Source organism: Biomphalaria glabrata, chromosome 11 (assembly GCF_947242115.1).
Source record: "Biomphalaria glabrata chromosome 11, xgBioGlab47.1, whole genome shotgun sequence".
Lineage (NCBI taxonomy): Eukaryota > Metazoa > Mollusca > Gastropoda > Planorbidae > Biomphalaria > Biomphalaria glabrata.
Window position 1 is genome coordinate 2,358,234 of NC_074721.1, and position 27,092 is coordinate 2,385,325.

Consider the following 27,092-nt stretch of genomic DNA (forward strand, 5'->3'; position numbering starts at 1 on the left):
CCTAGGCTGTTGTCCTTCTTGGTGTTAATCTAGTTATTAGAGACTTAGACTCTGCTAAGTCATTGTTTTTTTCTAGCTGATTCAGGCAACCCATTCCATGCCCTAATGGCACTAAGAAGAAGTAACACTTGTATGAATTAGTCCTAGCTTATGGAATAAGAAATGTGCCTTTATCTTTGTGTCTGAGTATTTTATTAAGTTGTGTTTTTGTATTTGTAAGTTATGGTTCAATCTTTTATGTATTATTTCTACTTTACTTTTTAGTTTTGTCTTAATTAAAGTGACTCAAGTTTGTTACTCTAGTCCAGGAGTTCTCAACCTGTGGCTCGTGAGTTGAATGATATTTTGCTAGGGGTCGCCCAAAACCATGGAAAATGATTTTTTGGGGTCTTTTCTGTTGTGTAAAACTTGACTTTTTCCATTGAAAGTTGCAATCTTGTTATTGTCATTCAATAATAGGCATTGCCTTCTCTTCAATGTCAGTTACACAAATCTTGATCAAGTGTTAGCAATTAAACCCTGATTTGACAGAGTTACGTCTTTTCTTCCACATCCAATTATATATATTAATATATTGCTGTACATACATTTCCAGTCTGTTAGTTATTACATCTTAAATTCGGAAAGACTTGATGCAGAAATTGACATTCGTTATGATCTTGCAAAGACTGTCCAGAGAATTCCTGGTCTAGTGAAACAAAAACAAGCTCATTCTGTCGCAGTAAAGTTTTAGCTATACCTATGTCAAATTGCCCCGCCTAGTTTTTTTTTTCAATTGTCTCATAAGTATGCCACATAAAAAAAAGATAAGTAAATAAATTTGCATGCAATTCAAATGGAAGATAAAATTTCATTTATTTCAATTTAATTACATGGAGAAATATATATATTGTTATAAACCTGGTGGTGACACAGATGAGGGTAGTGCTGTGTTTGTTTTTAGACTACGCAAATCGCCCCCAGGCCAGAGCTAGCTCTCTGGTCTAGCTCTTTGTTCAATGTCTTTCCTTTAATGTCAGTGAAACGTGATCCACTAGTACAATCTCACAGAAGCACTGAGTTCAATAAGACAAACAAGTTTTAAGTACAGGGGTCAAGTATATTTTATTTGTATTCAATACAACATTTACAGTCAATGTGAATGATTTGATGATGAACAAACACACTACAAACAGAATCCATTATAATTTAAACCAACATACTAAGTTAAAACCTAAACAAATTTTCTCTGGACAGATTAAGTAAACACTTAAATTTTTTGACAAGCAACCAACAAACGAGGCTACAATGAAATCAATTATTTCCTAATGTTGTTGTCCTTACATCAATACAAGGCAATGGTTCCGAATCCTTTTAGTTTCCCCTTTTAGTTGGTAGGCTTCATATAGAAACTAAAAGCCTATACTTTTACCATGGGACTATTATTTTATAAAGACTAAGACTTCTGAGAACATTTATGCCATATGACTGAACTATGTACCAGAAGATTTACCTGAGAACTTACGAGACATTGACAAAAATATATTAAATTGGAAGTATGTTTTTCCACCTATATTTTAACACATTGAAGTAGCAATGCTTCAACTTTTGATCAGTGCCTTAATCATACAGGAATCTATTAATAAACTCTCACTAACATAACACTTACTTAGGTTGAAGATGTATTGGGACACTTCAAATCACTAAGTAGGATTGGTAACCTAATAGCAAAGTAGGATTTGTAACCTGACAACTATTATACCTCAGCATTGCCTGCTGGTGACTCCTTACAAAATAATAAGCTTGTTAATATCATCACCTGAAAACTTAGTACCTATCATTCACTTTCATACATCCCATTCTATTCATCCTGAACCAGTGATTTCCACACACATTTAATTTTGTTCAAAAGTCAATGCATCAAGTCCTAGGCTGAAACTTCCAGCCTCTTGTTATTATAGATATAAGATTAAAATAACTCTAATGAATACATGGCAACTATGTACACTGGTCACATACTAACACAAAACAACGGACAACTTAAAGGACTACTACTAGTAGAACAGCAATATCTTTCCCCTCTACTCCATGGCCTTTCTCAACCAAAAAGCAACTGCCTTTGGAAACTGAAATACATTTGTAATCTCATAACTTAGAACCAAAGCTTTAAGAAGTTCTATGTACAGCTCAGAGAATATGTAACTCAAATATTTACACTGCATTCAAGTTTGTGATTATTCATATATCAATCTTTTACACAATTCTTTTTCTGTCCCACATATATATGAAAAATGTTCTTTTCTATTAGAAAAATATTAAAACTGAAATATTCTAGTTATTTTTTAATGTATTAAGCCACATAACAAAAAAAAAGTTCTAAAAAAAAAACAAAAAAAAAACAACTAGTTTTTAAATATTAGACTTGAAATATAATACTTTTTTTTCTAGATAATGGTTGATTTTATCACTTAAATTAATACCCCAGGTATGATATTTATGAACATTGATACATAACTTCAGACTCTACAATCTTAAATCCCTGTTTCATTCAGCTGTGAATGCCAATATTTTGATTCTAATGAGACATTGAGAGGCCTCAATGCTATTCTCTGGATGACTGATCTTTTAAAAAGTAGGAGAAGAACTACAGTTTTGCAAAACAAAAACAAAAATGTTTATCTATAGACAAGAATGACAGAACCATATCAAGAGGTTTAGAAAGTTTTGTTTTTTTCAAACTCAACGGAGGGTTCTGGAGCATGGTCGATACTACAGTCAAAGTAGTCTAGCAAACACAAACATACTACTGACTAATGTATTTCTAGAGAGAAAACAAGACCTAGTCAATGAGGACAACTATGTACGCAGCCAAGCTGGAAGAATAGAGAACTACTATAAATTAATGCATATATAACAAACTGTAGGCAACATAGGGCTGGCTATAACAAACACACAGACAGATACTTTGTAATATTTCCTGAGTATGACCAACTGTTGGTGGTGATTTGTAACTTTTACAAACTAGAGAGTGTCTGCAGGAGGTCAGAGTTCCACTTTAGTTAAAAAAAAACACTGAACTATGACCAGGGTCAGAGTTCCACTTTAGTTAAAAAAAACCACTGAACTATGACCCAAACAAAGAAGCCCTAGAATTGACTATTACGTCATGGACAAATTGTGTACATGTCAAAGGTGCAGTCTAGAATGAGGTATACGCAACAAGTAGCTTAGACAGATTTATATACTATACTGTAAATATGCTAGATGTGAATCACAACGTATTACTCGACAAGTAAGAGTGAACTGAGGCGTATAAATCAAAACAATGCCGATTACAGATGTGTAACAAAAAGTTATTAACTAGCAACCAACATACTTTATTAGTAGTGTTAACTTTCTTGTGCTGATTTTGAAAAAAATACTTACTTGTAATGTGCTTGACATGATTATTTAAAAAGCTTTGATTACAATGTATACGTGTAGGGATGCATTAGTGTACAAGAGATAAAAATGTGTGGCAAAATAGATTTTTCCTGTTAAAAGCTAGTGTGTTTTTCATGAGAAAAGTTTTGAAAGAGCCCTCAAATTCCAATGGAAATGTTTGGACGTAGACCTCCCCAACCACAGAGACAGTCCTCTGGTAAGGTATGTACAGAATATTCTAAACAAATATTCAAGAACTATTTGATCTCAGAACCAAAATTCAACATTTCCTACAAGATATACACAATTCCATTAGTCTCTCCACTAAGTCAAAAAGTGCAATTAGTTTTCTGTTTTAAATTACCTCTGACACAGTATACCAATTTTAAAAAATCAACACTTATAGAACAAAAATTGAAGATAACACAAAATGAATGCATGCACATCAAATGAGGTAGTATTTGACATTTTATAAAAAGAGAAACGGTTTCATACTCCATTATGTCCCCTCCCTCCTTATATATTAATAAAAACAATAACCAGCTACTCTTAAAATGTGTTATTAAGCATTGCTTACTAATACAGTGCTTTCAAATTCATATACACACTTGTTCACCTTAAACTTATAGTAACTGGTCATTTGACTAAATAGATTTTTTTTATTACAATCCTTGAAAGAAAAAATAAAGCAAAAGAGTCTATACTTTCAGAGGGGCACAAAACATTCTCACAGAAACCAATGAATGTTTTACAAAGACATTAACAAAATGTTTAAAAATGTATTTATAATATATATAAATTTCACAAATTCACAAACCATAGGAAATTATTGTTGTAATGTAAAAAAAAAAAGTATGTAAGTTGTATATCAGCTATCATTAATAAGGTTGCATCATTTGGTCACCGGAAACTATGTCATCAGGTGTGTTAACTAAACACGTTCACCTTGGTGTGTACACACAATAATAACTATGTATACACAATCTATAAATATCTATAATAAAGGTTCAACAAGCACGCTAAAAGACTGGTATATACATATATATATATACACACACATACATATCACAATCAAACTCCATCTAGAGGTTATTCGACTTGAGAATCAACTATTCAGAAATAATCAAGCTCTTTAACTCTTTCTCTCCAGAATTAGTTTCCACATTCCGACAGAATTATTTACTTGGCCCATTCATCATGCACTACCATGTTATGGTTAAACTTCAATAACATGTATTTTGCTTGTTATGGGAAAATGTTATATATTTAGTATAGAATAAAAGGGAAATGCATGCCCTTTGGTATAAAACAAATTAATGTTTATAGGACCAAAAGTGATTCTAATTATAGAAATTAAAAATGAAAACTTACCCACAGTGGACAAGTCAACTAGCTCTAGATCTAGGAAATATTTTATGATCCAGATTGAATAAAAATTATTTTCACAATATTTATTCATATTTATAGGAGGCCCGGTGGCTGAGTGGTAAAGCATTTGGCTTTCCAACTGGTGGTCCAGGGTTCAAATTCTGGAATTTTAAAAAAATTGGGATTTTTAGGGCGTCTTTAAGTTAACCCTAGTTCTAATGGGTACCTGGCATTAGTTGGGGAAAAATAAAAAGGCAGTTGTACGTTGTGCTGGCCAAATGGTGAAAACTATACTAGATTGTTGTAAGTAATTTTAAAAAGTACAGGAATATAATAAAAAAAAATAGAGTTCTAAAGCATCAGCTATGGCATACAAAAATGGCTGATAAGAGCTTTGTTCTGGAGAAAAAGAGTTAACTGTCCTTGCTTTACAACCATACTTTTGTGGACAAATAAAAATTATTTTTTAAAAATTTCATCTGTAAACCATATGTGACAAGAGGTCAAGCTTGTAGTTTTTGTGAAAAAAATGTTTTGAAGTTAAGTCTCCAAAAAAAAAAAATCACATCACAAACAAGATTCGTGATAATCTATTTCTAAGCATATACTACATAACAAAGCTACAACATATTTAGCATACAAGAAACTCACCTGTAACTAATCTCACTTAAAAAAAAAGTTTAAAAAAAAAAAAAAAAATTCACCAAAATTTGGAAGCTGCTACAGTAAACACTGACACACTCGCCAGACTATTGCCACTTCTAGCAGTATGAATATGAGACCAAAGCAGCCTGTCGAATGATGTAGTAAGGCAAGAGTTCACACAAGAACTTTCCACAAGAACAAGGACACATTACAAGCCACTCTAAGTATCTACTACCCCTGGTCTGTCATTTAATTAAAAATTCAACACAGATCAAATTTTGTTGTGAAGGATGTATTAATTATCAAATTATTAATTTGTAAAATTGTATTTTGAGTAAAGATTTATTACTCACCAAATAAAATTTTCAATTGAAGCTTAGAACTAGCTTTGCTGTAAATGACGTTAAATAAAAAAAAAAAAAAACACACCCTCCGACCAATACTTAACATTGAGGTGACCATCAAATGTTAGGTAACTATCTCTTTAGCTGCTGCAGTGGTCAATGTCATTAACTGATTTAAAAATTTTAAAAATTCTAGACATAAAATAGAAAACCCTGAGACTATATAATAGAATTAGATAATTGTGCATATTAAATCACTAGTTGAGAAACATGTTTTTAACAGTGTCATGAAAAAAAAAAAAAACATTTTTCTAACAAGATTTTGTAGAATATTTAAGTCCACACTGTTGAGAAAATCACCTAAATGAAAGCTATCAATTCCAAATCCACTATCAGTTTTAATCCGAAGTAATGCTTCAAGAAGAGAAATATTTAGCTGTAAACTTTACATAAGTATGGCATAAATATATCATCAGTCCCATGAACAATTGTAGTCAGTTGTCACTTGCTATTAATCTGAGGTACAATGGTGCTACTGTGGTATCCATACCCAAACCACAAAATGGAAAGTGTTTCCACATCCAATGTTAACTTGCAAAAATATCTCTATAATAGCCAACCGCCGTTAGGTTTCTATCTGAGTACCATCACAGCGACTCATGCTACAGCATGTTCAACTCCAGTATAATCAACCTAACTTATTGCCAAGGTCTAGAGAGACCACATCTACCATTAAGACCTTTAATGCTGAAAATACAAAGAAATTCTGATTAACCGAGATAAACTAGTCAATGTATACACCAGCGCTTTGATCTAGCAGCCCTCCTCCTTGCTGTTGAAGAGGTCACAACAGAAACTGCTGATGTAACAAACGATGAACCCAGCCGATGCCACTGGCCAACAATTAATGGACACAGCTGATGTCAATGGTAACCAAACAATGGACACAGCTCATGTGATCAGGTTGTTCTTTCTTTTCAAAATTGAAACTAAAACACAAAAAGCACACACACCCTCATGTCCAGCGATCCGTTGTCCTCCCAATGGATCAGCTGGTTAGTATCCTGAGAACACTGAAACTCCAGTCTGTGCCTAGTTTATTTTGAATTACACCAAGACGAAGAGAAAGATGTCTTAGCATGAATTCAAATAAGAGTCTGAGGTGAGCATGGAGTCCCTGCCCATGTCTATGACAGCAGTATTAGGCACGTAGGAAGAGGTGTACATGTGCTGGGGCTGATGGGATACCAGCGGTGTTGATGAAAGTAACTGGTCAATGAGTTGCCCCTCACTACCAGAGTTGACATTGCGGGAGAGCTGGCCCAGGCGCTCTAGCACACAGCCTGCTGACAAGCGGGCCTCTGCATCCTGATCCCAGCATTCTTCAACAGTTGAAATTAGTTTTGACAGTCCCTGCAACAACAAAACATTTTTTAAGCACACAGAAATATTTAATAATGGACAAGACCAAAAAATGCATTGAATTGAAAGATACAGGCTACCTCTTTGCTGTGTAAGATGCATGCATAGATTCTATTCTGATGTCATTAAAAATAAGCATCAGATCAAATAAATTTTTCTAACATTGAATGGGATTAATTTCCTTTATTTTTAAAAAGATTGATTTGATTTGATTTTTTATTTTAGGCAAATCAGCACAATTTAGGCCATGTCGTGTCTGTACTGCCTCAAGAACCACTCTCTCTCCACATAACAAGGGCCAAATTCCACACAGTTAAATCATTAAAATCAAGGTCTATTCACAGTTAAAATAGTAAAGGTAGTAAAATTTAATAATTTGGTAAAAATCTAATGTAAATAGGGTTAGGGTTAGGGTTTTTTTAAAAAGATGTATTGTTTTATATGATGCAGTTCTAGGTCATTTTAAACAACTTTATAAATTTCCTTATCACTGAATAGAGTCACATGCAGCAACAGTGTTTCTTGTTTGCTGACAAACATCTGCATAATATCTCATGATGACAACAACACAAAATAGTATGTTTGAAAAATCTAACCTGCTGGTTGGACTAATTGATCAGTTATGATTTTATATAAAGAAGCTTTATTTTGAAGACACTGAATTTGTCTCGGGGGTTAAATGTTAACATTTGGATGGTGCATTATTGAACACACACAAATAAGCTTAGAAATACTATACAAAGTAAATGAGAAAGTTTGAAGTAAGACTCACTGGATGCTTCTCCCAAGAAGGGTTTATGGCTGGTCTTACTTTCTGAGTGACCACCAAAGTCTGCATCTCCTCTAGAGTTGGCTGAAGACCAACTTCTGCCTCAAATGGAAGATGATACTCCTTCACAGGACCTGAAATAGTAGTATTTTTTGCAATGTTTAGATACAATGAATTCATAGTTAGTAAAGGAAAACACAAAAAAAAAAAAAAAAAAAAAACAAGTACTGAATATCACTTCTAGGATTGTGTATTTTCATTGTGTTTGCAATCTTCAATCTATAGTGACATCCCCAAAATATGCTTTGCATGTTCTTTTTGAGCATCGAAATTTGAACTTCATTACATTAACTTATTCTTATATCAATTTTTTTTCTTCCCGATTTTGTTGGAAGAATAATTTGAAAATGGTTTTAAAAAATTTGTTGTTGTTTTTTTCTATTAGCTATTCTCAATCTCACAACTCGTACCCAAGTCTAAGATTATGATAAGACATACCATCACCAGTGCAACGAGTCATAAGTTCCCAAATAACCAATCCACAGGCATACATGTCAATTCTAAGAAACGAGTCCCTGTTGAAACAAATGGCTCCCTCCAGGACCTCAGGTGCCATATAGCGTCGTGTGCCAACCTGAAATCATAAAATAACTCATTTAACAATGGTAACATCAGAAATGTATTATGTAATTTATAAGATAATATAAAAGGATATATTTTTAGATGTGAAAAGCTACTGCTTCAGCTGATTAACTAAGGATTGTAAATACACAATAAAAAAAGAGAAAAAATTCTCCTAAAAAAAAACCCAATTAAATCTAAGATTCGAAAGGATTCGAAAAGAATATATATATGGTTTCACAGCAAAGAAAGAAAAAAAAATCAATTCTGAGTACAAAACAATTTCACAGCAAGAATTAGGTCTTGACAACTTTGTTTTATTAGCTATCTACAATAAAAAGTTTTGATTTTTTAAATACAATTCTTTAGAGGTAGAGAGAGAGAAATGATAGTGCAGTTTTGATTTTCTAGAAATAATGTATGGCACAGGTCTACGTACCTGTGGATGTGTTTCATTAAATCCTTTCCCAGGCTCAAACTTCAAAGCTAGCCCAAAGTCAGCAATGCAGGCTGTCAGGTCCTGCTTCAGAAGGACGTTCTTACTCTTGAAATCTCTGTGGGCAACGGCAGGCTTGGCCTGGGAGTGTATAGGAGACGGAATCTCATCATGTAGGTACGCAAGGCCTCTGGTCATGGTCTGACCAATGTGGCACAGCTGAGCCCATGTCACTGTGTTGGCCTTGAGGTAGTCACACAGAGATCCTGAAAAGAAACGAATGAATGAATCAAGCATATCTGAAATGTACAGGTTACAAAACAAGTGAAGACGTTCATGTGTAAATTAATGCTCTATAGCTGAAATGTTGATTAGATGCATTACTTATTACTTTAGCAGTACTCTTTAGATTTGAATGAGGCAGCAGAAACTTTACATAATCACAAACATGAATAAACATTTTAAAATTAACACTGAAAATTTAACTTGTTTTATTTCCTTTACCTATCATGATTAACAGCTTCACCAGCATGCTGACTATCAAAGAATTCAGTAATTTTACTGGATACCCTCCTAACAATGAAATCTAAGGTCATAATTAATTGGAAAACAGTCAACTTATGCATTCCCAGAACACATCAAGACGATTTGAGCAGTACCTTTCTCATGAAACTCTGTGACAAGCCAAAGTTCTGTGTTTAGAGTATCCTCCCTTCTTTCTGATCCAATAAAATGAAGAATATTTTCCTGTTTCATGTGAGGTAGATTGTAAATGTCAATCTCTGACATCCATGACTGTTTATCTTGAAGTGGGAAAATTTTGACAGCTACATACCTAGTGATACAAAATAAAACCACAATCAGATTAAACAAAGTCTATGCTAGGAAAATATTCTTGAGCCATTCAAAGGATTACCTTTTCAAACTTTTTAACCATGTCATAAGTAAATGGGTTTGTGGGGAAAAAATTTAATCAAAATGCTTATACATTTATAAATAAGTCATTTTCTTTTTTCAAACATTCTCAATGTTAACCTATTTGTTTTGGGTGAAAAAAAAAAAACAACAGCACAAATATAGAAATTTCAATTTTTTATATATAAAAAAAAAACATCATCCTAAACTTTTATGGGTTGGCAGGTAATAATTAAACTAAGGCATCTTACTAGGTGAGTACAAAAATATAAAGTTGTAAGGACGGTGTTTAACATGTCTTTTGGTCTAAAAGCCTGAATCTCTAGTTCATAGGAAGTAAAAGTCAGCCAAGGAATAGAATTAAACCCATTTTTAAAACAAGTTTCTCTAAGTCGAATAAACAATTCACAAAGTACAAGGGAAAAAAAAAACACTGTAAACAAGAGTGAGGAGCACCACAGTGCAAGACACTAGACATTTCTGAATGAATTACAGAGGCTGGGTAGAAAGGATGATGTGGATTACAAGTTGAGTTGAAAAGATTATAATAAAAATGTGGAAGCTTTAAAAAAAAACACAGCTACAAAATAAAAATTAGTTGATACAATCACTATTAATAGTATATCAGTTTTCAGAATGTTTCACTGTTCAAACTATTATTACATCACATAAGACTGGTGAAAAAGGATAAAACAGAAACTGAACTGAGTCAACATGAAACATTTTTTTGTATAAGTCCAGTGGTGACAATGTGTTCTATAGTTAATGATCACACAAAAAATGACTCGTATTCAATTAGCATTTAGATTTCAGGTTTCATAGCCATTAGCATCATTTTATATTATTTTTTCTTTATTTTGTAAAGGATATAAATGTAAATGGCAGCATGAAGCAAAGCAAAGTAACACTGCTAAATCAGTCAAAATAGATCTTAGTATATTGTTTTTTTCCCCCAACAGTTTGCCATTTTAACAGAAAAAGGTTCGCTCCCATCATAACACTGGCAAAATTTGTGGATAATTTATTGACTATTTTAGTTTTTAAATAAAGAATAAAGATTGTAAATGCACAAAAAAGCAAAACTTACTGATCAGGCAGCTGTGCTTTCCACACTGAGCCATATCGACCTTTAGCTTTGAGTTCCAGAAGCTGAAGGTTAAGTGAAGACTGAGATGGCGTTGGTGCCAGACTGGGGTCCACAGTTGGCAACTGTGTGTGACCCACGTGCCTTTGATGACGACGCCACATGAAAAATATGGTGACCACCAATAAGAAAACTCCTAAAATAGGAACTATTGAGTATAGAATGGTTTTGATAAGCTGCTGCTCAGGAACCTGCTTAGTGTAGCCTGGTTCCACCAATACAGATTTTTTGCGTTCTTTGTTCTCCTTAGGGCGATGGTGAAATTCTCTGTTGCAAAGATCTCCATCACAGCAACAAAAAAAAATGGGCGAACTAAAACGTTCTTCTAAGCATTCTGTCTGGCCGATGCAACTGGAATTGAACAAATATACCAAATTTAGGGATCACATCACAAGAAAATATTTTATTTATAGATAATAATACATACATAAAACCTAATTTCCAAATCAAAGCCTATGAATGAAATGTATTATTTTTTTTATAAATAAATGTATATGGCGGAAAACAGATTCTCTATTGAAAATGCATTTTTCGAGTTCAATATTCATTATCTCTGAATATAGACCATCTGTGGTATATTTGCTTTTACTGATGGATAGATCTATGTTTCTGGAAGCTTCATTAGCAAAATTTTTTTGAAATTCGTTTTTATATGGAATTTGTGCATTTGTGAATATCATGAAGTATTGCCAAAAAGACAGACAACATTTACTTCTGGATTTATGTGATCCCATTTCAAAAGGTAAGAAACATATTTTAGAAATATAACTCATGTATAAAATACATACTTAGTATTTAAAAATGATTGTTATACACCATAAAGAAAAAAAAAAGTAAATAAAATGCTTCTTTTGTCTTAAATTTGAAAAAAAATAGCCTCGATGCAATTTTTGAAGTTGTGATGTCGCCAAACAATGTGTACATTTTTTTTTTAATATAAATTACATTTTGCCGATTTTCGTTTCAAAACCCTTATTTTTGTATTTCTATCATCATAATTAATTATTTTTTTTATTTTTTGGTTATTTAAAATAAAAAAATATTTATAAAATCTCGTTTTTTTTAACACCAATCAGAATGGAGGTCGCCGGAATTGACTTCATGACCTCCCGTTCAAAGTGCTTTTTTTTTTTGTCATTCGCTCAGAAATATTCGAAGCGATAATTCTAGCAAAGGTAATTATAGACAGAATCTATTACAGATAATTCAGTTCATAATATCAACTGCTTAGTTAATTATTCTGCTTTAATAATAGGATGTCGTTTTCTTCAATAATTAACTTCAAGGACGGGAACACGGGTATCTATCTTTAGCCAGGCGCGCGCGATAAAAACAAACACACGTTTTGACTTAGTCAACCTGAAGGCGCACCTCTGAATTGAGATCTTAGTCTGTAAAAGCTAAAAACCTATAATTTTTAAATTAATATCGACTACTACAGCAATTATTTTACTTTAATATTGGTGCATTGCATGCGTCATAAAATCGGCCCGGCAATGCGATGTTTCAGCGCGAGGGGGGGGGGGCACATTTTGAACTTAGATTTTAGATCTAAATTAATCTATCTTTTGTTTCTATAATAGTTTCTACAGATCTAGATCTATAAAGACTAGATCTTAACCATATTTTAAAATCAATCTAGCGAAATGCTTTTAGATTAGTTAGACATAGATCGATCTCTAGGTCTAGGACTAGATCTAGGTCACTGGACTTAGACTCTGAGATTAGATTAGTCTAGATCTAGTCATTAGAGTTAATAAGCGTGAAATTATTTAAATATTTACTGATCTAGATCTAAATTCTCTTATCAGGATAGATTAGATCTAGACCTAGAACTAGATGATTTAGAATAATTTAGATCTATATTTATATATAGTCATTTCTAGTAGATAGTCAAGTAGCGATGTACACACGTGGATCAAGACCCTAGTGATCTAGTCTAAGTCTAAATGTAGACTCTAGGTCTTAGATCTATATAATGCCTTATATCTACGTCTAAATATAATTCATAGTAAGACTTAAGACTAGATTTTAACATGGAAAAAAATCTGAGATCTAAATCTACTATCTAGATCTAGTCATTTCTAGATCTAGATCTAGTAACTAGTACTACTAGTAGATAGTCAATTAGCGATGTACACGTGTGGATCTAGGAATCTAAATGTAAATTAGATCTAAGATTTTATATATCTAAATCTAATTCATAGGATCTTATAAACTCAGTAGGGTTAAATTAGATCTGATCTCTAGATCTACATCTTAAATTACTTAAAGTTAAAGTGGAAAAAATCTAGATCTAGTCAATTATAAACAAGAGTAGAAGAGATTCAATAGACATAGACGACATAGTGACATAGTTAAAAATAACAACAAACACATATTAACCAAATTATAAAAGTTGTTTTTATTTCTTTTCTCAGCAACAGTTACTACAGATACAAAGATTGAGATTATTTGAGATAGTAAACAGAATAGTCAATAGATAGATCATGCACCATGCAAGTTAAGCTTTATTAGGTCTAACTCTAAGTAGAGTACTCTAGACCTAGATCTAAAAAGTGATCAAGAACTAGAATAGATCTAAATCTTGATAATATTTCATTTAATATTAGATCTTTTCTAGTCTAAAATTATACATATCTATAACTTTTATCTAAAATTGATATAAATAGTATCATGTTAAAACATGAAGATAAGAGAAAAAAAAAGACTTTTTATTGGTAGGGTGGGCCGAAGAGTAGGCTTATTTATTAATTATAAATACTTTTTAAGGTTGTTTTTTTTTTTTCAAATGTTATATAAATATACTTTACTTTGTGACATAGTTTTAAGCAAATAATATTGTGAATTTGTGAAATTCATGGATTATTGGACATATCTTCTGTGAATTATGGATTTTTCATTATTAGGGGTAAGTGTGTTTGACCTCATTTTTTTATGTTAAGTACTTGTCTGATGATAATGAATTTACTTTTTTTGGATTCCTCTCTTCTTGGGCATTAAAATTGATACATAATATGTCTAAACTGATTATGTTTTTGTTATTTAGGATAATGATAAAGTATAATTTGCAACCTAATTTTTTTTACGGAGGGGGTGGGGTCTGGGGTGGCTCAATTAATTTGCATAAATGACTTAAAAAACTTGTTTTTATATTTTTTTCAAATGTTCTATAAATATACTTTACTTTGGGATATATTTTTCTATAAATAATATTGTGAATTTGTGAAATTCATGGATTATGGGACATATCTTCTGTGAGTGATGAATTTTTCATTATTAGGGGTAAGTGTGTTTGACCTCATTTTTTCAAGTTAAATAATTGTCTGTTGCTTCTGATTTTATTTTTTTTTGAATTCCTCTATTCTTGGGCAATAAATTTGATATATAATATGTCAATAAAAGTAATTTTGAAATTGGTCAAAAAAATGGTCCTTAAAGTAGAATGTTGAGAGCTCAATCTGTTTTCCGCCATATAAATTGTAAGGAATTGTAAGGAATAATTTTTACAATGAATATTGACCTTTTTTTAACAGAAAGTTTATATATATAGTAGTAATCTTTTAACAATTGTACACAAAGCTAATGGAGTACTTACTAAAGGCTATTTTGTTACCTTCAAGATTCCCTGCTCCGTAAAGTTAAGACAATAAAGTATAAGAAAAACTTCAAAGACTAATTTACTCACACCTCATCATTCATCCAGCAGCCTTTTTTTACCATCACTGGTTCATAGGAACCGTTAGGAGTCATCCAAGAAGCAAAACAGAGCATGTGATTGTGTGGTTCGTCCAGTGAAATTTTTTGTCCCTGTGACTCAGCTGTCAGATTGGTGCAGACCTCTATCGAGCTGACACAATTTTTGCCCTGGGTACAATCCATTTTCTCACATTTTGATGTTCCTTTATGAACTTTACTCTCTGAAATGATTGACAAATTTTTTATTTTTTTTTCACTTTTTGCCAAAGGTAGCATTTAAAAAAGGAAGGTTAGCAGTAATACCACTAAGTCTATATATTGGTCAAAATTATCCATAAAAAGCAAACTTTAGCGCAATATGAATATTTCCCCATTTCTTCTTAACATCTCTTTTTAGTTCAATATTTAAAGCATTACATTTTTCTTCTAACAATCTGGAGGACTTGTATAATTCTGACATCACTGTGTATTTCACATTTTGTTATTAACGAAAGAGAAACTGTGTCTCATATATTCTTTTTTGACTGTCATAATCTTGCCTAAGTCTGATTCAAGCCAGGATAGGGAAGCCACTTGCTCTTAATGTGCAAGCCCTAAGCCCAGACACTGGCACACAGGGCTCTCCCATAGTCCTTCTCTGTACCAAGTCAGTAATATAGGTGTCTGCCATAAATAGTCATAAGGCACCCCAACAAGGGTTCTTTTTTGCTTCCCTACTGGCCTAAACATCTCTTAACGACCATTTCCACAGTGAGGTTTTGAAGCGCAAGTCACAAAGACCTTCTGAATACCATAATCCTATAATAAATGCAATTTATGAAGGACTAAAAAATCAGAAAATGCTAAAATTAAAGTGGTCATAAGGCTCATTAAAATCCTTCAAGTTATTTTTAGATAAAACCACTTCATGATTATTACTTTTACTTACCACATAAAACAATAATCAGAGCACTAAATGCTAGAAGTTTAAGCCAATTCAGTTGAATAAACCACATCTTCTCAAGGCATGTAAGAATTTAGAATCTTTCTGTGAAAAAGGAGCTCTCTGCTTTCAAAAATCTACATTAAAAAAAAATATAGTAAAATATCAAAATATAGATAATACAACTACCAGTACTAGTAATAACTGGAATTTAAACAAAAAGAAAAAAAAAAAAGAGCAGATTTCTACAATAGAAGACAGGTGAATTTAGACTATAAACAAAAAAAGGAGCATATAGGCTGAGTGACAACTAGATTAAGACCTAAAGTGTGTTTTCTTATATGGGCATGTTCGCAACTATCTTCAGTATAGTATTAAGGTGAAAGGTTTATGTATGATATGACTGACAACCCTTAAAGGATAATGAAAAGTAAAGGGAGCCATCTACTTTTTTAAAACTGAACGTGCCAAAAGTAAAGAGACCATGGCCAAACACAAAATAAAAACTTTGTAAAGTAAACATCCAACTTTATGATCATGCCGCCAACTTAATGGACAATGAATGAAGATTTGAATTTATAAGCAGAATTGTATTCTAGAATTGAGATCTCCCTGCAAAGTAACCCAATGAGGTAAGTACAACAGTGGGATGTATCTATCTGGCTCTTTTCGATTTGTTTCTGTGATCAGTGCCTTATATCTTCTTTATGACGGTAAAATGTTCAAATCATGAAGTAGAGGGTGATTTTTTTTATGCTTAACAATTTTTATAGATTTCTTAGCAATGTTTTTCTCAAATAGGGATCCAAGAGCGGTTTGTTTGTTGTTTTATTTTTTATATTCAGATTGCCATACCAGGTAATAATGTTGAAGCTTAAGTAATGCAGATGTGACCATGGTAAAACATGACAATATTTTTTCACTAACATTAAAGAAGAACATTTTTCTTAGTAGCCATAATTTTTGTTGCCCTTTTTGAATTGTTGTAATCTGTGTTTGCAATAAAATTTAATCTATTGTCTAACACAGATCCAAGGTACTTAAAGCTTTGAACTATTTCTGTGCTCTCCCCAAATATTAAAACAATATCATTTCCTTTCTTTTCTTTCGTAAGGTGATAATGATTTCTATGGGGTTTTTTTTACAATTCAATATTACAAAATTGTCATTACAGTATTTTTTCCAAATTGTTTATTTCTCTTAAATAATGATTTACGTCTGTGCTATCTGATTAATAGGAATGAAAATATATAGGTAGTACTTAAGGCCTATAAAACATGCAAAACCAGGACATGTTCATCAATGTACCTATATTCGCCTCATGGGAAAAGCCTACCAAGAGAGCCCTGTCATTAGCATTAGGGACAAAGGATGAGAAAGTGAAAAACAGAAGAGTGTCCTACACCACAAAATTCAAGCAGAAAGGAATATATATATATATATATATATATATATATATATGTATATATATATATACAATTCTCTTCATGGCCCATCCATGCTGGACACAACAATAAAATCATGAAAAGATAACTCTTTTATTTCTGCAATTAGGACTAGAGTTACCCCACTTAATTTTCGCGGTGACAGAGAGCGAGGATCAAGAGAAACAAAAAGGGGGAAACAAGTAATCTTTCTCTTTATATTCTACTAGTTGACCGATGGCGTAGCATACGCCACTATTTTGCAGGGCCGGCCTTAGGCCACTACAACCTTTCATAGGGCCTGCGCTAATTCTAGGTGTATAGATTATTAAATTAAACCATTTTATAACTCATAACCATAGATGCAAGCAACAAAACCCAGTTTTGCCTGCAAGGGGGGATTGGCAACCCCAAAAAAACCTGCAAGCATGATGCCTCTTGTGAACTTCACGACATAAATAAATCATTTACTGCTATATATATATATATATCTTTCAATACAAACTATTAACTCTATGCTTTTACTTAAATTTACTATTACTATAATCTACTTAAATTTAAATGTATGTTTGAACATTTCTTTTCTAATATAATATGCACATTGATAGGCCTACTACTACTATATTAGAATAAATCAAATTTTGTAGCAACTATGTTAAAAGTTAGCTCTATCTCAGATAAAAGATCTATAAATATTTATTGGCTAACAGAATAGTCAGTGGATCTTATCAAATCTAGTTAACTGGATCTTCTAACTAATAGTAACTTAGACTGATTTACTAGATTGTCTAGATCTAGAATTAGTCAAGATGTCTCTGAGTCTAAGTCTACTGAGTCTAAGTCTAGACTTTCAACTTTTCTAGGAAAAGAGTGTCACTAGACTCTCACTAGAGCTACTAGTTAACTAGACTTGACCTAGATCCAAATTATAATTTATATTAATTATATACTCTAGATTTAGATTTAGTTCAAGATCTTGAAGTTAGATATCTAGAATCTAGACTTAGACTATGGTCCTCCTGCGCCTTTCGGCGCATTGGGCGGCAAGCTGTCTCCATAATGATCTGTCACTGGCAATGTCTGAAGCCTCCTCCCACCTGGTGTCCACTGTTCTGAGGTCCTCCATGAAGGTGTGTCGCCAGGTAATACGAGGACGTCCATGTTTGCATTTCCTCATTTTGGCTTCCATGTTATCGCAACTCTTGGTGTGCGTAATTCATTTTGGCGTAGAACATGTCCCGCAAACCTCATGCGACGCTCAGTCACAACCTCACTAAGTGTTCGACTCCCAGTTCGGCATAGGATTTCCTTGTTTGAGATCCGGTCTGTGTAATTGACTCCCAAAATCCGTCTCAGCCATCTCTGTTGAGCCACATTTAGTCTTTTCTCAATTCTGACAGATGACTTCCACATCTCACATGCATATGTAGCAGTTGGAATGACGATTGTGTTCTCAACACTCAACACTAGAATCTAGAATAGATACTAATCTAGTAGCTAGAATCATCTACTAGTTAAGCCTTTTTTTAAATATAAGTTTTTTTTTATTAGATTTAATTACAATCTAGAGTAATCTAGAAATCTAGACTTTACTAAAAGATAATTGATATGATCTACGCTGCTTCTGACCAAGTAATAGAGTTTACTAGACCTAGATCTAGTGGTAGATTGTAACTGTAAGATTTTAACAAAGTATCTAGAATCTAGATCTATTCTAATAGTTAAAACTTAATACTCATTGATATAAGATTAAGATATCATCCTATCATCTAAGAATCTTATTCAAATCTACACTAAATAGCTAGACTAGATCTATCATTAGGATTTACAGGATTAGCCATCATTATTAATACGGCGATGATTTACGGTAATTTGAAATTTTATTTCGCATTTTCGGGTAAATAAAAAATAATAATAAAATCATTTTAAAACGTAGAAATAGATCTAGATCTCTAGACTAGATCTAGCCAGAAGGTCTGGTTTCATTTTTTTTTAAAGAAGATAAGTTCTTATGCCGGTAGATCAAACTTATTAGAATTAGAGCTAGATCTACTTACTAGATCCAACTTAGGCGTCTCAAGCCAGGGCCTTATGGATTTGTTTCTAGATCTTACTTTTGTTTACGTTTTTGATAACTTAACCCTTAAGGCGCGTGTGGTAGTTTAGCCTCCATTTTTTATGCACTCATTGTAAAACAGCTCAGCACTTTAAGAGTTAAGTAATGTAACTTCCTGTCTTTCTTTGAATTCGACATTAATTTTTAGTTTAAAAGACCAAAACGTTAATGCAAATGAAAAAAAAAAGTCGGACTGGTGTTTACCGGCAAGCTTTTTTTTTTTACTTTGATTTAGCCAGCAATCCTGCATCCATGCTTATAACAGATTTCCCACAGCCTCCTGTCGATTTACCAGGAGCTCCTGTAAATCTCCTGAAATTGCAAAATATACGAAGAAGTCCTGGAAATCTCCGGAAATTATTAATATCTTTAAAAAATTCATACAAATCTCCTGAAAAATATAGACGAAAATGGTCATTTTGGGGTGTCATTCAATATGGAAAACGACAATCCTACGCGCAATAAAGAAAAAACAGCATTATCCCATAATTTTGGAATCTGGTGAAAGAAGCTTCTCACGCCTCAAAGTAATGAAGAAGTACTTGAGGTCAACAATTCCAGTAGATAGATTGAAACATTTGGTAATTCTTGCTATTGAGCGTGATCTATGTAGGAAATAGAATTTTGATGATATACTGTATGACTTCGCTACACGCAAGGCTCATAAAGTAATTCTGTATGTAGTAAAGAATGAATAAAATGCAAAGATGAATGTATTTTTTAATATAAACTCTTAATTTTCACTTATATCCGTATCCCTACCCAAAGTGGGACCCGTGAATTCCCCAGTGAATTCCGTTTCGCATAGGGCCCCACAATGGTTAAGTCCAGCCCTGCTATTTAGTGACGGGTGAATAAAGAGTAGATTACTTGTTCTCCCCTCCCCCCTTTTTCGCCGCTAAACGTGAGGCAGAAATAAAAAAAGAGATCTTTCTTGGTCACAATGGTCCAGCCCTGCTGTTTTGATGTGGGTGAATACTACTTGTTCTCCCCCCCCCCTCTTTTTTTCGTAGGGTAACTCTAGTTTGTCCAACTAGCAGAAATAAAAGAATGATCTTTTTTACTACTTCTTGCATGTCCAATTTGTAATTTTAATGTTTGAAGTAGACTAGCAATGTTTGAATATTTGTTTTATCTTTTTTATTTTATGTAGATTTAGATCTAGATCTAACACTTGAAGCTCAAGACTCAAGTGTTTAATTTAACAAATGATTTTCTTTAGTATTAATTGAACCTTATTACATGTACTAAATCTAGAATAATCTAGATTTCTAGGACTAGATCTAGATCTACCATCTTGTACTGATGTAGTCTAGACTAGATCTGAGTTTGAAACTACTACTTACTAGATCTAAATTATACATTTAAACTTAAACATCGAACTGAACCCTAACTAAATTCAACTTTCGATCTGTCCAAAGTTTGGTTTGGTCCAGACTGACCAAACCGTCCATGCTCGAGATCGAACTTAAAACGGACCGAACCCGAACTTTCACTTTGTAAGGTCATCAAAACTGAAGATGGGTTCCATTCCCATGCAGTGTGCTGAGTGTTGATGCAGCTCTTAACTCTTATCTCTTTCTAGATTCTAGATCTAGATCCACTCAACTCCTCAAGACTAAAAGATACTGATAATTATATTATTTAATATAGATCTAGTCTAGTCTACTCTAGACACTATCACTATCTATAATAGACTCAATGACTATGTTTTGAAAAAAAAGAAAAAGAAAAGTAAATAACGATAAATCAATCATCAATGATTGAATCATTGAAATGAATGTCACTGAATGTGTGTAAATAAATAATATTATAATTATACTGTAAATTAGTGTAAATCAGTCACTAACTTATTCTAGGGAGTAGATTTCCTTGTGCTTGCTATTAAAGCAGCCCAAACATCAGAAGACAATGAAATGTAATGGGGGCGAAATGCATCTTCAGTTTAGTATAATCTAGTCTAATTGTTTTTCAAAACAAAATTATTACAACACATAGCATTCCAAAAACATTTAGTAGCAATGAACAATATGGCCGTAAAACTTGACAAAAGTCCCGGATGTTATTGTTTCAAGATGTGTCGTGAAATTGGATTGGATGATTCGCTTAGTTAGTATTCGCTATTTCTTTTAGCAAAGTATATGCGATACATTTACGAAAATTAAATAATTGTTAGTAAAAAAAATATTGGTTAGTAAATAATTTTCTTGTATTAATTAATCATTGATTAATTTAAAAAATATTAAACTCGAAAGATAGATGTTTATAATACGATTATCTTTTGTTGTGTGCACCCCATCCAATCACAAAATTGGTAAGAAGTCTTTAAAAAATATATATTTTGGCTGTTCCGATGAAAACTTTCATGACCGATATTGAAAGGTTTGTGCAACGAATTAACTGCAAAATGCTGGAAAATTATTTATTGATTATTTCGGCAAATAAAATCGAAAAAGTACATTGTACTATTAATAGTTTTACTGTAATTGACCTGAATTATCACATAAAATGTTCTAAAACATTTCACTGTCGACCTTGAAATAGAAGCGTGATAGCTAAGAATAGATTCAAGGACAAAACTCTGCAAGTTGACTGGACGCGGTTGACTACATCATTTTCTAAATTTAGCATAGGTATTGCACCATAACTATTTTGTCACGTGACCAGGTGATATTTGTTGTAGGAACATCAGTCAGACATATTTAGAGTAGGGGCTTGAAAACATCTTAAGGTAATTAATAATCATATTTAATGTAAACATTATTAGATATTGTTGTTTGTGCCACACTAATTTCAAAATCAAAGCCAGAAATAATTGTTTCATTGAAGTATCCTGTGTTTATTTTTTTCAGAGAAGGACAAGTAGAACGCCAGCTGGGCCGTGGCTTCTTCGCGTTTATCAATCACGGAAGAATTTTTGGAACAGGATAATTTAAACATAGATCTAGATCTACTTTCACAGTTTACTGATTCCACGGCTTTTGCAGAGGCATCTACAGGGTTTAATTGTGGTCAGGAGACAAATATGGAAGAGGAAATGAGCTTTTACGAGGACGTTGACTTAGATCTACCTCACTCTCTTGACGAGTTGGTTGACTTGCTGGATATCAAGGCGGGCCCTGAAACCTTGGGTTCCCATGATATCCAGCACTTCCCTACGTTCGCCTCAGAAGACATGTGGCCTATTTGACACAGGTAGATCTAAAAACGTAGATGGCTTTCCCTTAGTCCAAAATGTACCTGGTAAATTTAAAAAAAAAAAAAAAAAAGTAAGATGTCTGATTTAACCTCTAACTAGTGACTAACTAGTCTAACCACCCATTCAACTCTTGTGGCTGAATTTATTTAAAACACTAATCTATGACTATATTAACTAATGTTGTGTTTTTGACATTCTATAAAAAGCGTTATCATTTTCTTGTTTTATATATACTAGTTAAACAGATGTGTAAGGACTCTCCTATGACAAAAAAAATTCTCACCCCAAAATTACTACGCCCCTTCTCCAGCTACATTTTGCTTTTAAAAGACTTGCTGATATTCTAGGTGTTGCACCTATCAATTTTTGTCATACATTGTTTATACAAAGAAGTCGAAGATAAATGGAATTCTTTAAAATTATTTCATTGGTTAGGATACTAATTAATTCTATCTGAATTAAAATAGCCAAAGATGTTTGTTATAATGCTGTTGTTGTATTAGACTCTCATTAGAGCTTAAAAACTTTAAAAAGTGCTAAAAAAAAATATAGTGATAACATTTGTTTACTGGAACTTCAGGTAGGGTTTACCTGGTCACATGACCTACTTACAGCCAATGGCAACACTGATTATATTCTTAGCCATGTACTATAAATAGATGCTTATATCATTTTTGTATTACACCACAAATGGAAATAAATGGGTTAACCTTTACTAAGCATTTCCAAAGCATTTAAATGCTTATATTAGTTATATCCTGCAATTCTTCAATCAGTTTTCTGAATTATAAAAATAAATAAGATACTATCTTGCAAGATGTAAACACTTATCGTCTTATCAATGGTTGTGATGCATACACTTTCCTGCCACAATTGAAATTAAACAATTAAAAGGAAAAACATTGTGATTGTAATGATAGACTCTGACAACTTTATTTTTGGTACTTATGCTTTAAATGATTTTTTTTTTTTGGTTAAATTTATATTATCATTGTTTAATACATATTTAAAGAATAAAATGCTTGTTTGTTTGCTAGGCTTTGCTGGTGGCGCCCATGATGTCACCAGCCAGGACTCCAATGATATCAGTGATCTATTTTCTGACTCTGCCACTTACAGCATAGATAATCCTGGAACTTCTAAATTGGATTTAGGGAATGATAATTTTTTGATGGATAGCTGGGATCTCCTTGACCCTCTTGGAGATTTAGAGGCTGATCATCTTGGCAACGACAGCCTGGATGCATTTATAAACTTAGACACAATTCTAGCAGGAGTAAGTGGATCAAACTACACCTCCTATTTGTACTTAGAGAATGTATTTCTTACTAAATCCCTTTTTTTATTTAAATGTTACATTTATGTTGAACCTGGCTTTTTCTAAAGTCTAAATACTTAGAATGTACTAATCTTCTAATTAAAAAGAAGAAAGAAATGTTTGTAAAAATTTGTAGATAATAGAAGATGATTGAATTATGTGAACTTTCCTCTAACTTTATTATTTATAATCATTTTTTTTAATTACAAAGTAGGTAATCTGTATAACTTAACTTTCATGCTTACTGTGTGCTTATGATCCAATCTCTTTTTGATCCAGTCTTGGGAGGGGAGAGGATCTGGGAGGTTTCTGTGCTGATTTTAGATGATCAGCGAATACAACTCTGCTGTAGTCCTGATTTGAACTCCAGCCTCCTTTATATTAGCCAAGTGGTTTTTACCTCCCAGCCACACAATTTGTATATTTAGGAATTGTGGAAAGTTTAGATCTTGCGTTATTTCACTTAAGCCTCTTAATACTTTAATTTAACATGAATTGTGTAGATTTATTACCTGGTACATTATTTTTTTCTTTTGCAGGAAAATTTGTTTGATGTGACTGCAGAAGTAAGTCCAGTAATCGACATATCACCAGGCAACATGAAACAAGCTATTGGTGAAATGAGTATACAAACAAGCTCGACAGAAACTGCTAACACAACTGTTGTTAAGGAAATACCATTACTTACATCTCGAAAACGTAAATTATCAAATACTAAAACAAAAGAGACTGTACTTAAGACAAGTATGTTTGAAATCCCTGCAAGACTTGAAAAAAAAGTAGCAGCGGTCGACACACAGCTTGATCATGATTACACTGCCAAATTATTAAAGCTCTCTCAAGATAATACCTCAACTTCTCAATTCAATAATTTAAGCCACGATTCGGAGTACAGCTCAAGCTCTATAACGCAGGGTCAAGAATGTGGTATCACTGATAAACAAGCTGTTAGGAGGATGAAAAACAACGTTGCCTCTAAACGATCAAGAGAACAGCGGAAACAAAAATTTGTGGAAATGGACCAAGAGGCAGAAGATCTAATAGTAGCTAATGAAACATTGAGGAAGAAAATAGTTGAACTTGAAAAGTTGGCTCAAGAAATGAAAGCACAGTTGGTTGCCAAAATGTCTGGGAAATAAAGAATGGTTTAAAATAATCTTATTTTCCATTAAACCCAAGAAAAGGTCCTTGGTATAAGTATTGTGCTTCAGTGCTCTGTGAATTAATTCTGATCCTCAAGCTTTGATTGGAAGGAGTAGAAATAGATGACAAAATGTTATCATTTATAGACGGGGCCCTTAACGATCCTTTAACTTATTGTAAACCTGTTTGTTGTTGTTTTATATGTAATATACTGTAAAAAGATTGTTTTTTTTTTTCATTCACTTGTCATTATAAATGTTATATTGCTTTTTGTTTTTCTTGCAACTTTCCATTAGGCATCATGAAACTCATTTGTTTTAAGTTTATAGATGCTGGAAAGTGCCCCCACTCCCTCTCCCAATGCAAACATTCTTTTTTTACATTTTGACCTGTGTTATTATATTTTTGTTTCATTTTTTGTATGCTTGTACGGATATGTAGACAACCCAAACAAGTGTTTATAGCCCTTGTTCTATAATGATATCATTTTAACATTTATCTCTTCTGTAAACTTCCTTTTGTATTGCACCCAGCCAATGTTCTGCTGTTAAGTACTTTGAAAACATGTCCCATTCAAAAGACAAACTCTGCAGTATAGGTGATCAGCTGACTTGCATTCAACTAAATGGAAGCATTCTATGTTATTGGTCTATAATTGCATTCTTTTAATGTTATTGAAAGATGTTGCACACACCAATTAAAATTGCAAACAACTGTACCAATAAAACATAACTATCAATGTAAAACTTTGAACTTTTACTAGAACTAGTCTAGGCTTACATCTTGACTTTTGAACACTTACTAGTACCGGTACTAGAACTGGTCTAGGCTTATGTCTTGACGTGTTGATTTTATTCTTTAAAAAAAAAAAGCTTATTGAGACATAATTTTTAAAATGTATCTGGATTGAGTAGAAATTTGTATCACTACATGGCCATTTTTTATTTTTCTATTTTGTTCCCAGAATTTAACACTGTGATATTTTTTATTTTAGGACATCGTTTTAAAATCTTACAAAGTTAATATAATAAAATGGTCAAAACTTTAAAACTTTATCACTCTTTTTCTGTTTTGTATTCTTGTACTTACACAACAGTAGTAGAAAGAAGGGTGAAAATGCATGAGGGAAAAGATTGTCTCACATTCTTAAAATGCCAGAAAGAGAGAGAGATTCTTGTACTTGTTTGAAGATATCATCCCCTTGTTCTAATTGTACACCTGATTCTGACAGTGATTCCTTTGAATAGCTGCTTTCAGGCTGATACTTGTTAGTTTATTGCCTCTTGGGGTCTATTCGAAATCCAGTATACTTAACCCTTTCTCTCCTAACCGATGATACAAACGTTGATTCCATCAGAATGTGGTAAATAATTACGGAGAGAAAAGAGTTAATATTAAAGTTTTCAATTAGTCTAATTTCTATACAATTATAACAATAATGTGTTAAAACATGTTATAAAACTAGCAAAGATTTCCTACAAATATACACATTCTCCAGTTGTTAAATTAAGTCTTGCAATATAGTAAGGAATTCAAAACCCTTTGACCAATCTTCATGAAGCTTGGCACATATTACTTTACATTTTTTCAGAGGCTGATGGATGTACCTCTCACAATAGAAGCCCTAAATTTAAATTAAATGTTTTTAAGAACTATAGCATGTCAGATGTAGTAACAGATTGAAGTCAGTAAACAAATTTGATTTACTGGGTTATGACTTGTATAAGTAAATTATCAATTTTAATGAGATTGGAAACAATAAGACCACATGCAGTTAAGAATACCACACCGCTACCCTGACAGTTTTTTTTAGGTGGAAAAAAAAGTGCTGTCACAATCTTCTATCAAAAAATTTTTGTTGACTAATTAAAATATTGAGGTTCTATAATACAGTTATTAAATTTCCAGTTAGTTTGCATTACTTCTATTGTTACTGGGTATTTTAAAATATATTTAAAGTCCGGTAGCACTGAATTTGTTATATCAGGTAAAGAATTGGTCATAGCCAGCCAATACCAAGTACTGTAAAATGTCATGGCTGAAGTATTTTATAAATCTATGTGAAGTAGGTATACCAAAACTCATGCCTTCAAACCTAAAATCTCAAATCAAGAGCTTTAGAAAAAAATACATTTTCATTCCGCATCTTTCTGATATTAGTATGGTCCAATCTCTTTCTTGGACCTGTTGGATTGAAATTTAAAA

At 32.6% G+C, this 27,092-nt stretch overlaps 2 protein-coding genes across 2 annotated transcripts; one reads left to right on the forward strand and one right to left on the reverse strand.

The window, feature by feature from the left end:
- Positions 1-1,078: 1,078 nt before the first annotated feature.
- On the reverse strand, positions 1,079-21,307 carry LOC106070584 (activin receptor type-2A-like). Its single transcript, XM_056004050.1, has 9 exons — positions 21,078-21,307; positions 15,694-15,824; positions 14,755-14,986; positions 11,010-11,417; positions 9,667-9,842; positions 9,011-9,273; positions 8,449-8,584; positions 7,954-8,084; positions 1,079-7,172 (listed from the first exon to the last, which is right to left on the reverse strand). Exons 2-9 carry the CDS (start codon positions 15,758-15,760, stop codon positions 6,894-6,896), a joined length of 1,692 nt encoding a protein of 563 aa, XP_055860025.1. The 5' UTR covers positions 15,761-15,824; positions 21,078-21,307; the 3' UTR covers positions 1,079-6,893.
- A 510-nt stretch (positions 21,308-21,817) lies between these two features.
- Positions 21,818-25,942, forward strand: LOC106070583 (uncharacterized). Its single transcript, XM_056004055.1, has 4 exons — positions 21,818-21,958; positions 22,080-22,422; positions 23,464-23,702; positions 24,284-25,942. Exons 2-4 carry the CDS (start codon positions 22,365-22,367, stop codon positions 24,881-24,883), a joined length of 897 nt encoding a protein of 298 aa, XP_055860030.1. The 5' UTR covers positions 21,818-21,958; positions 22,080-22,364; the 3' UTR covers positions 24,884-25,942.
- The last annotated feature ends 1,150 nt before the right edge of the window (positions 25,943-27,092 follow it).

Excerpts from the sequence above, each read along its gene's own strand:
- LOC106070583 (XM_056004055.1), top strand. The coding sequence starts at position 22,365 with ATGATATCCAGCACTTCCCTACGTTCGCCTCAGAAGACATGTGGCCTA. Across the intron at positions 22,423-23,463 it reads ATGTGGCCTATTTGACACAG|GCTTTGCTGGTGGCGCCCAT; the intron begins GTAGATCTAAAA and ends TTTGTTTGCTAG. Across the intron at positions 23,703-24,283 it reads TAGACACAATTCTAGCAGGA|GAAAATTTGTTTGATGTGAC; the intron begins GTAAGTGGATCA and ends TTTCTTTTGCAG.
- LOC106070584 (XM_056004050.1), bottom strand. The coding sequence starts at position 15,760 with ATGTGGTTTATTCAACTGAATTGGCTTAAACTTCTAGCATTTAGTGCT. Across the intron at positions 8,585-9,010 it reads TTAATGAAACACATCCACAG|GTTGGCACACGACGCTATAT; the intron begins GTACGTAGACCT and ends TTATGATTTCAG. Across the intron at positions 7,173-7,953 it reads CTTCTTGGGAGAAGCATCCA|GGACTGTCAAAACTAATTTC; the intron begins GTGAGTCTTACT and ends TTGTTGTTGCAG.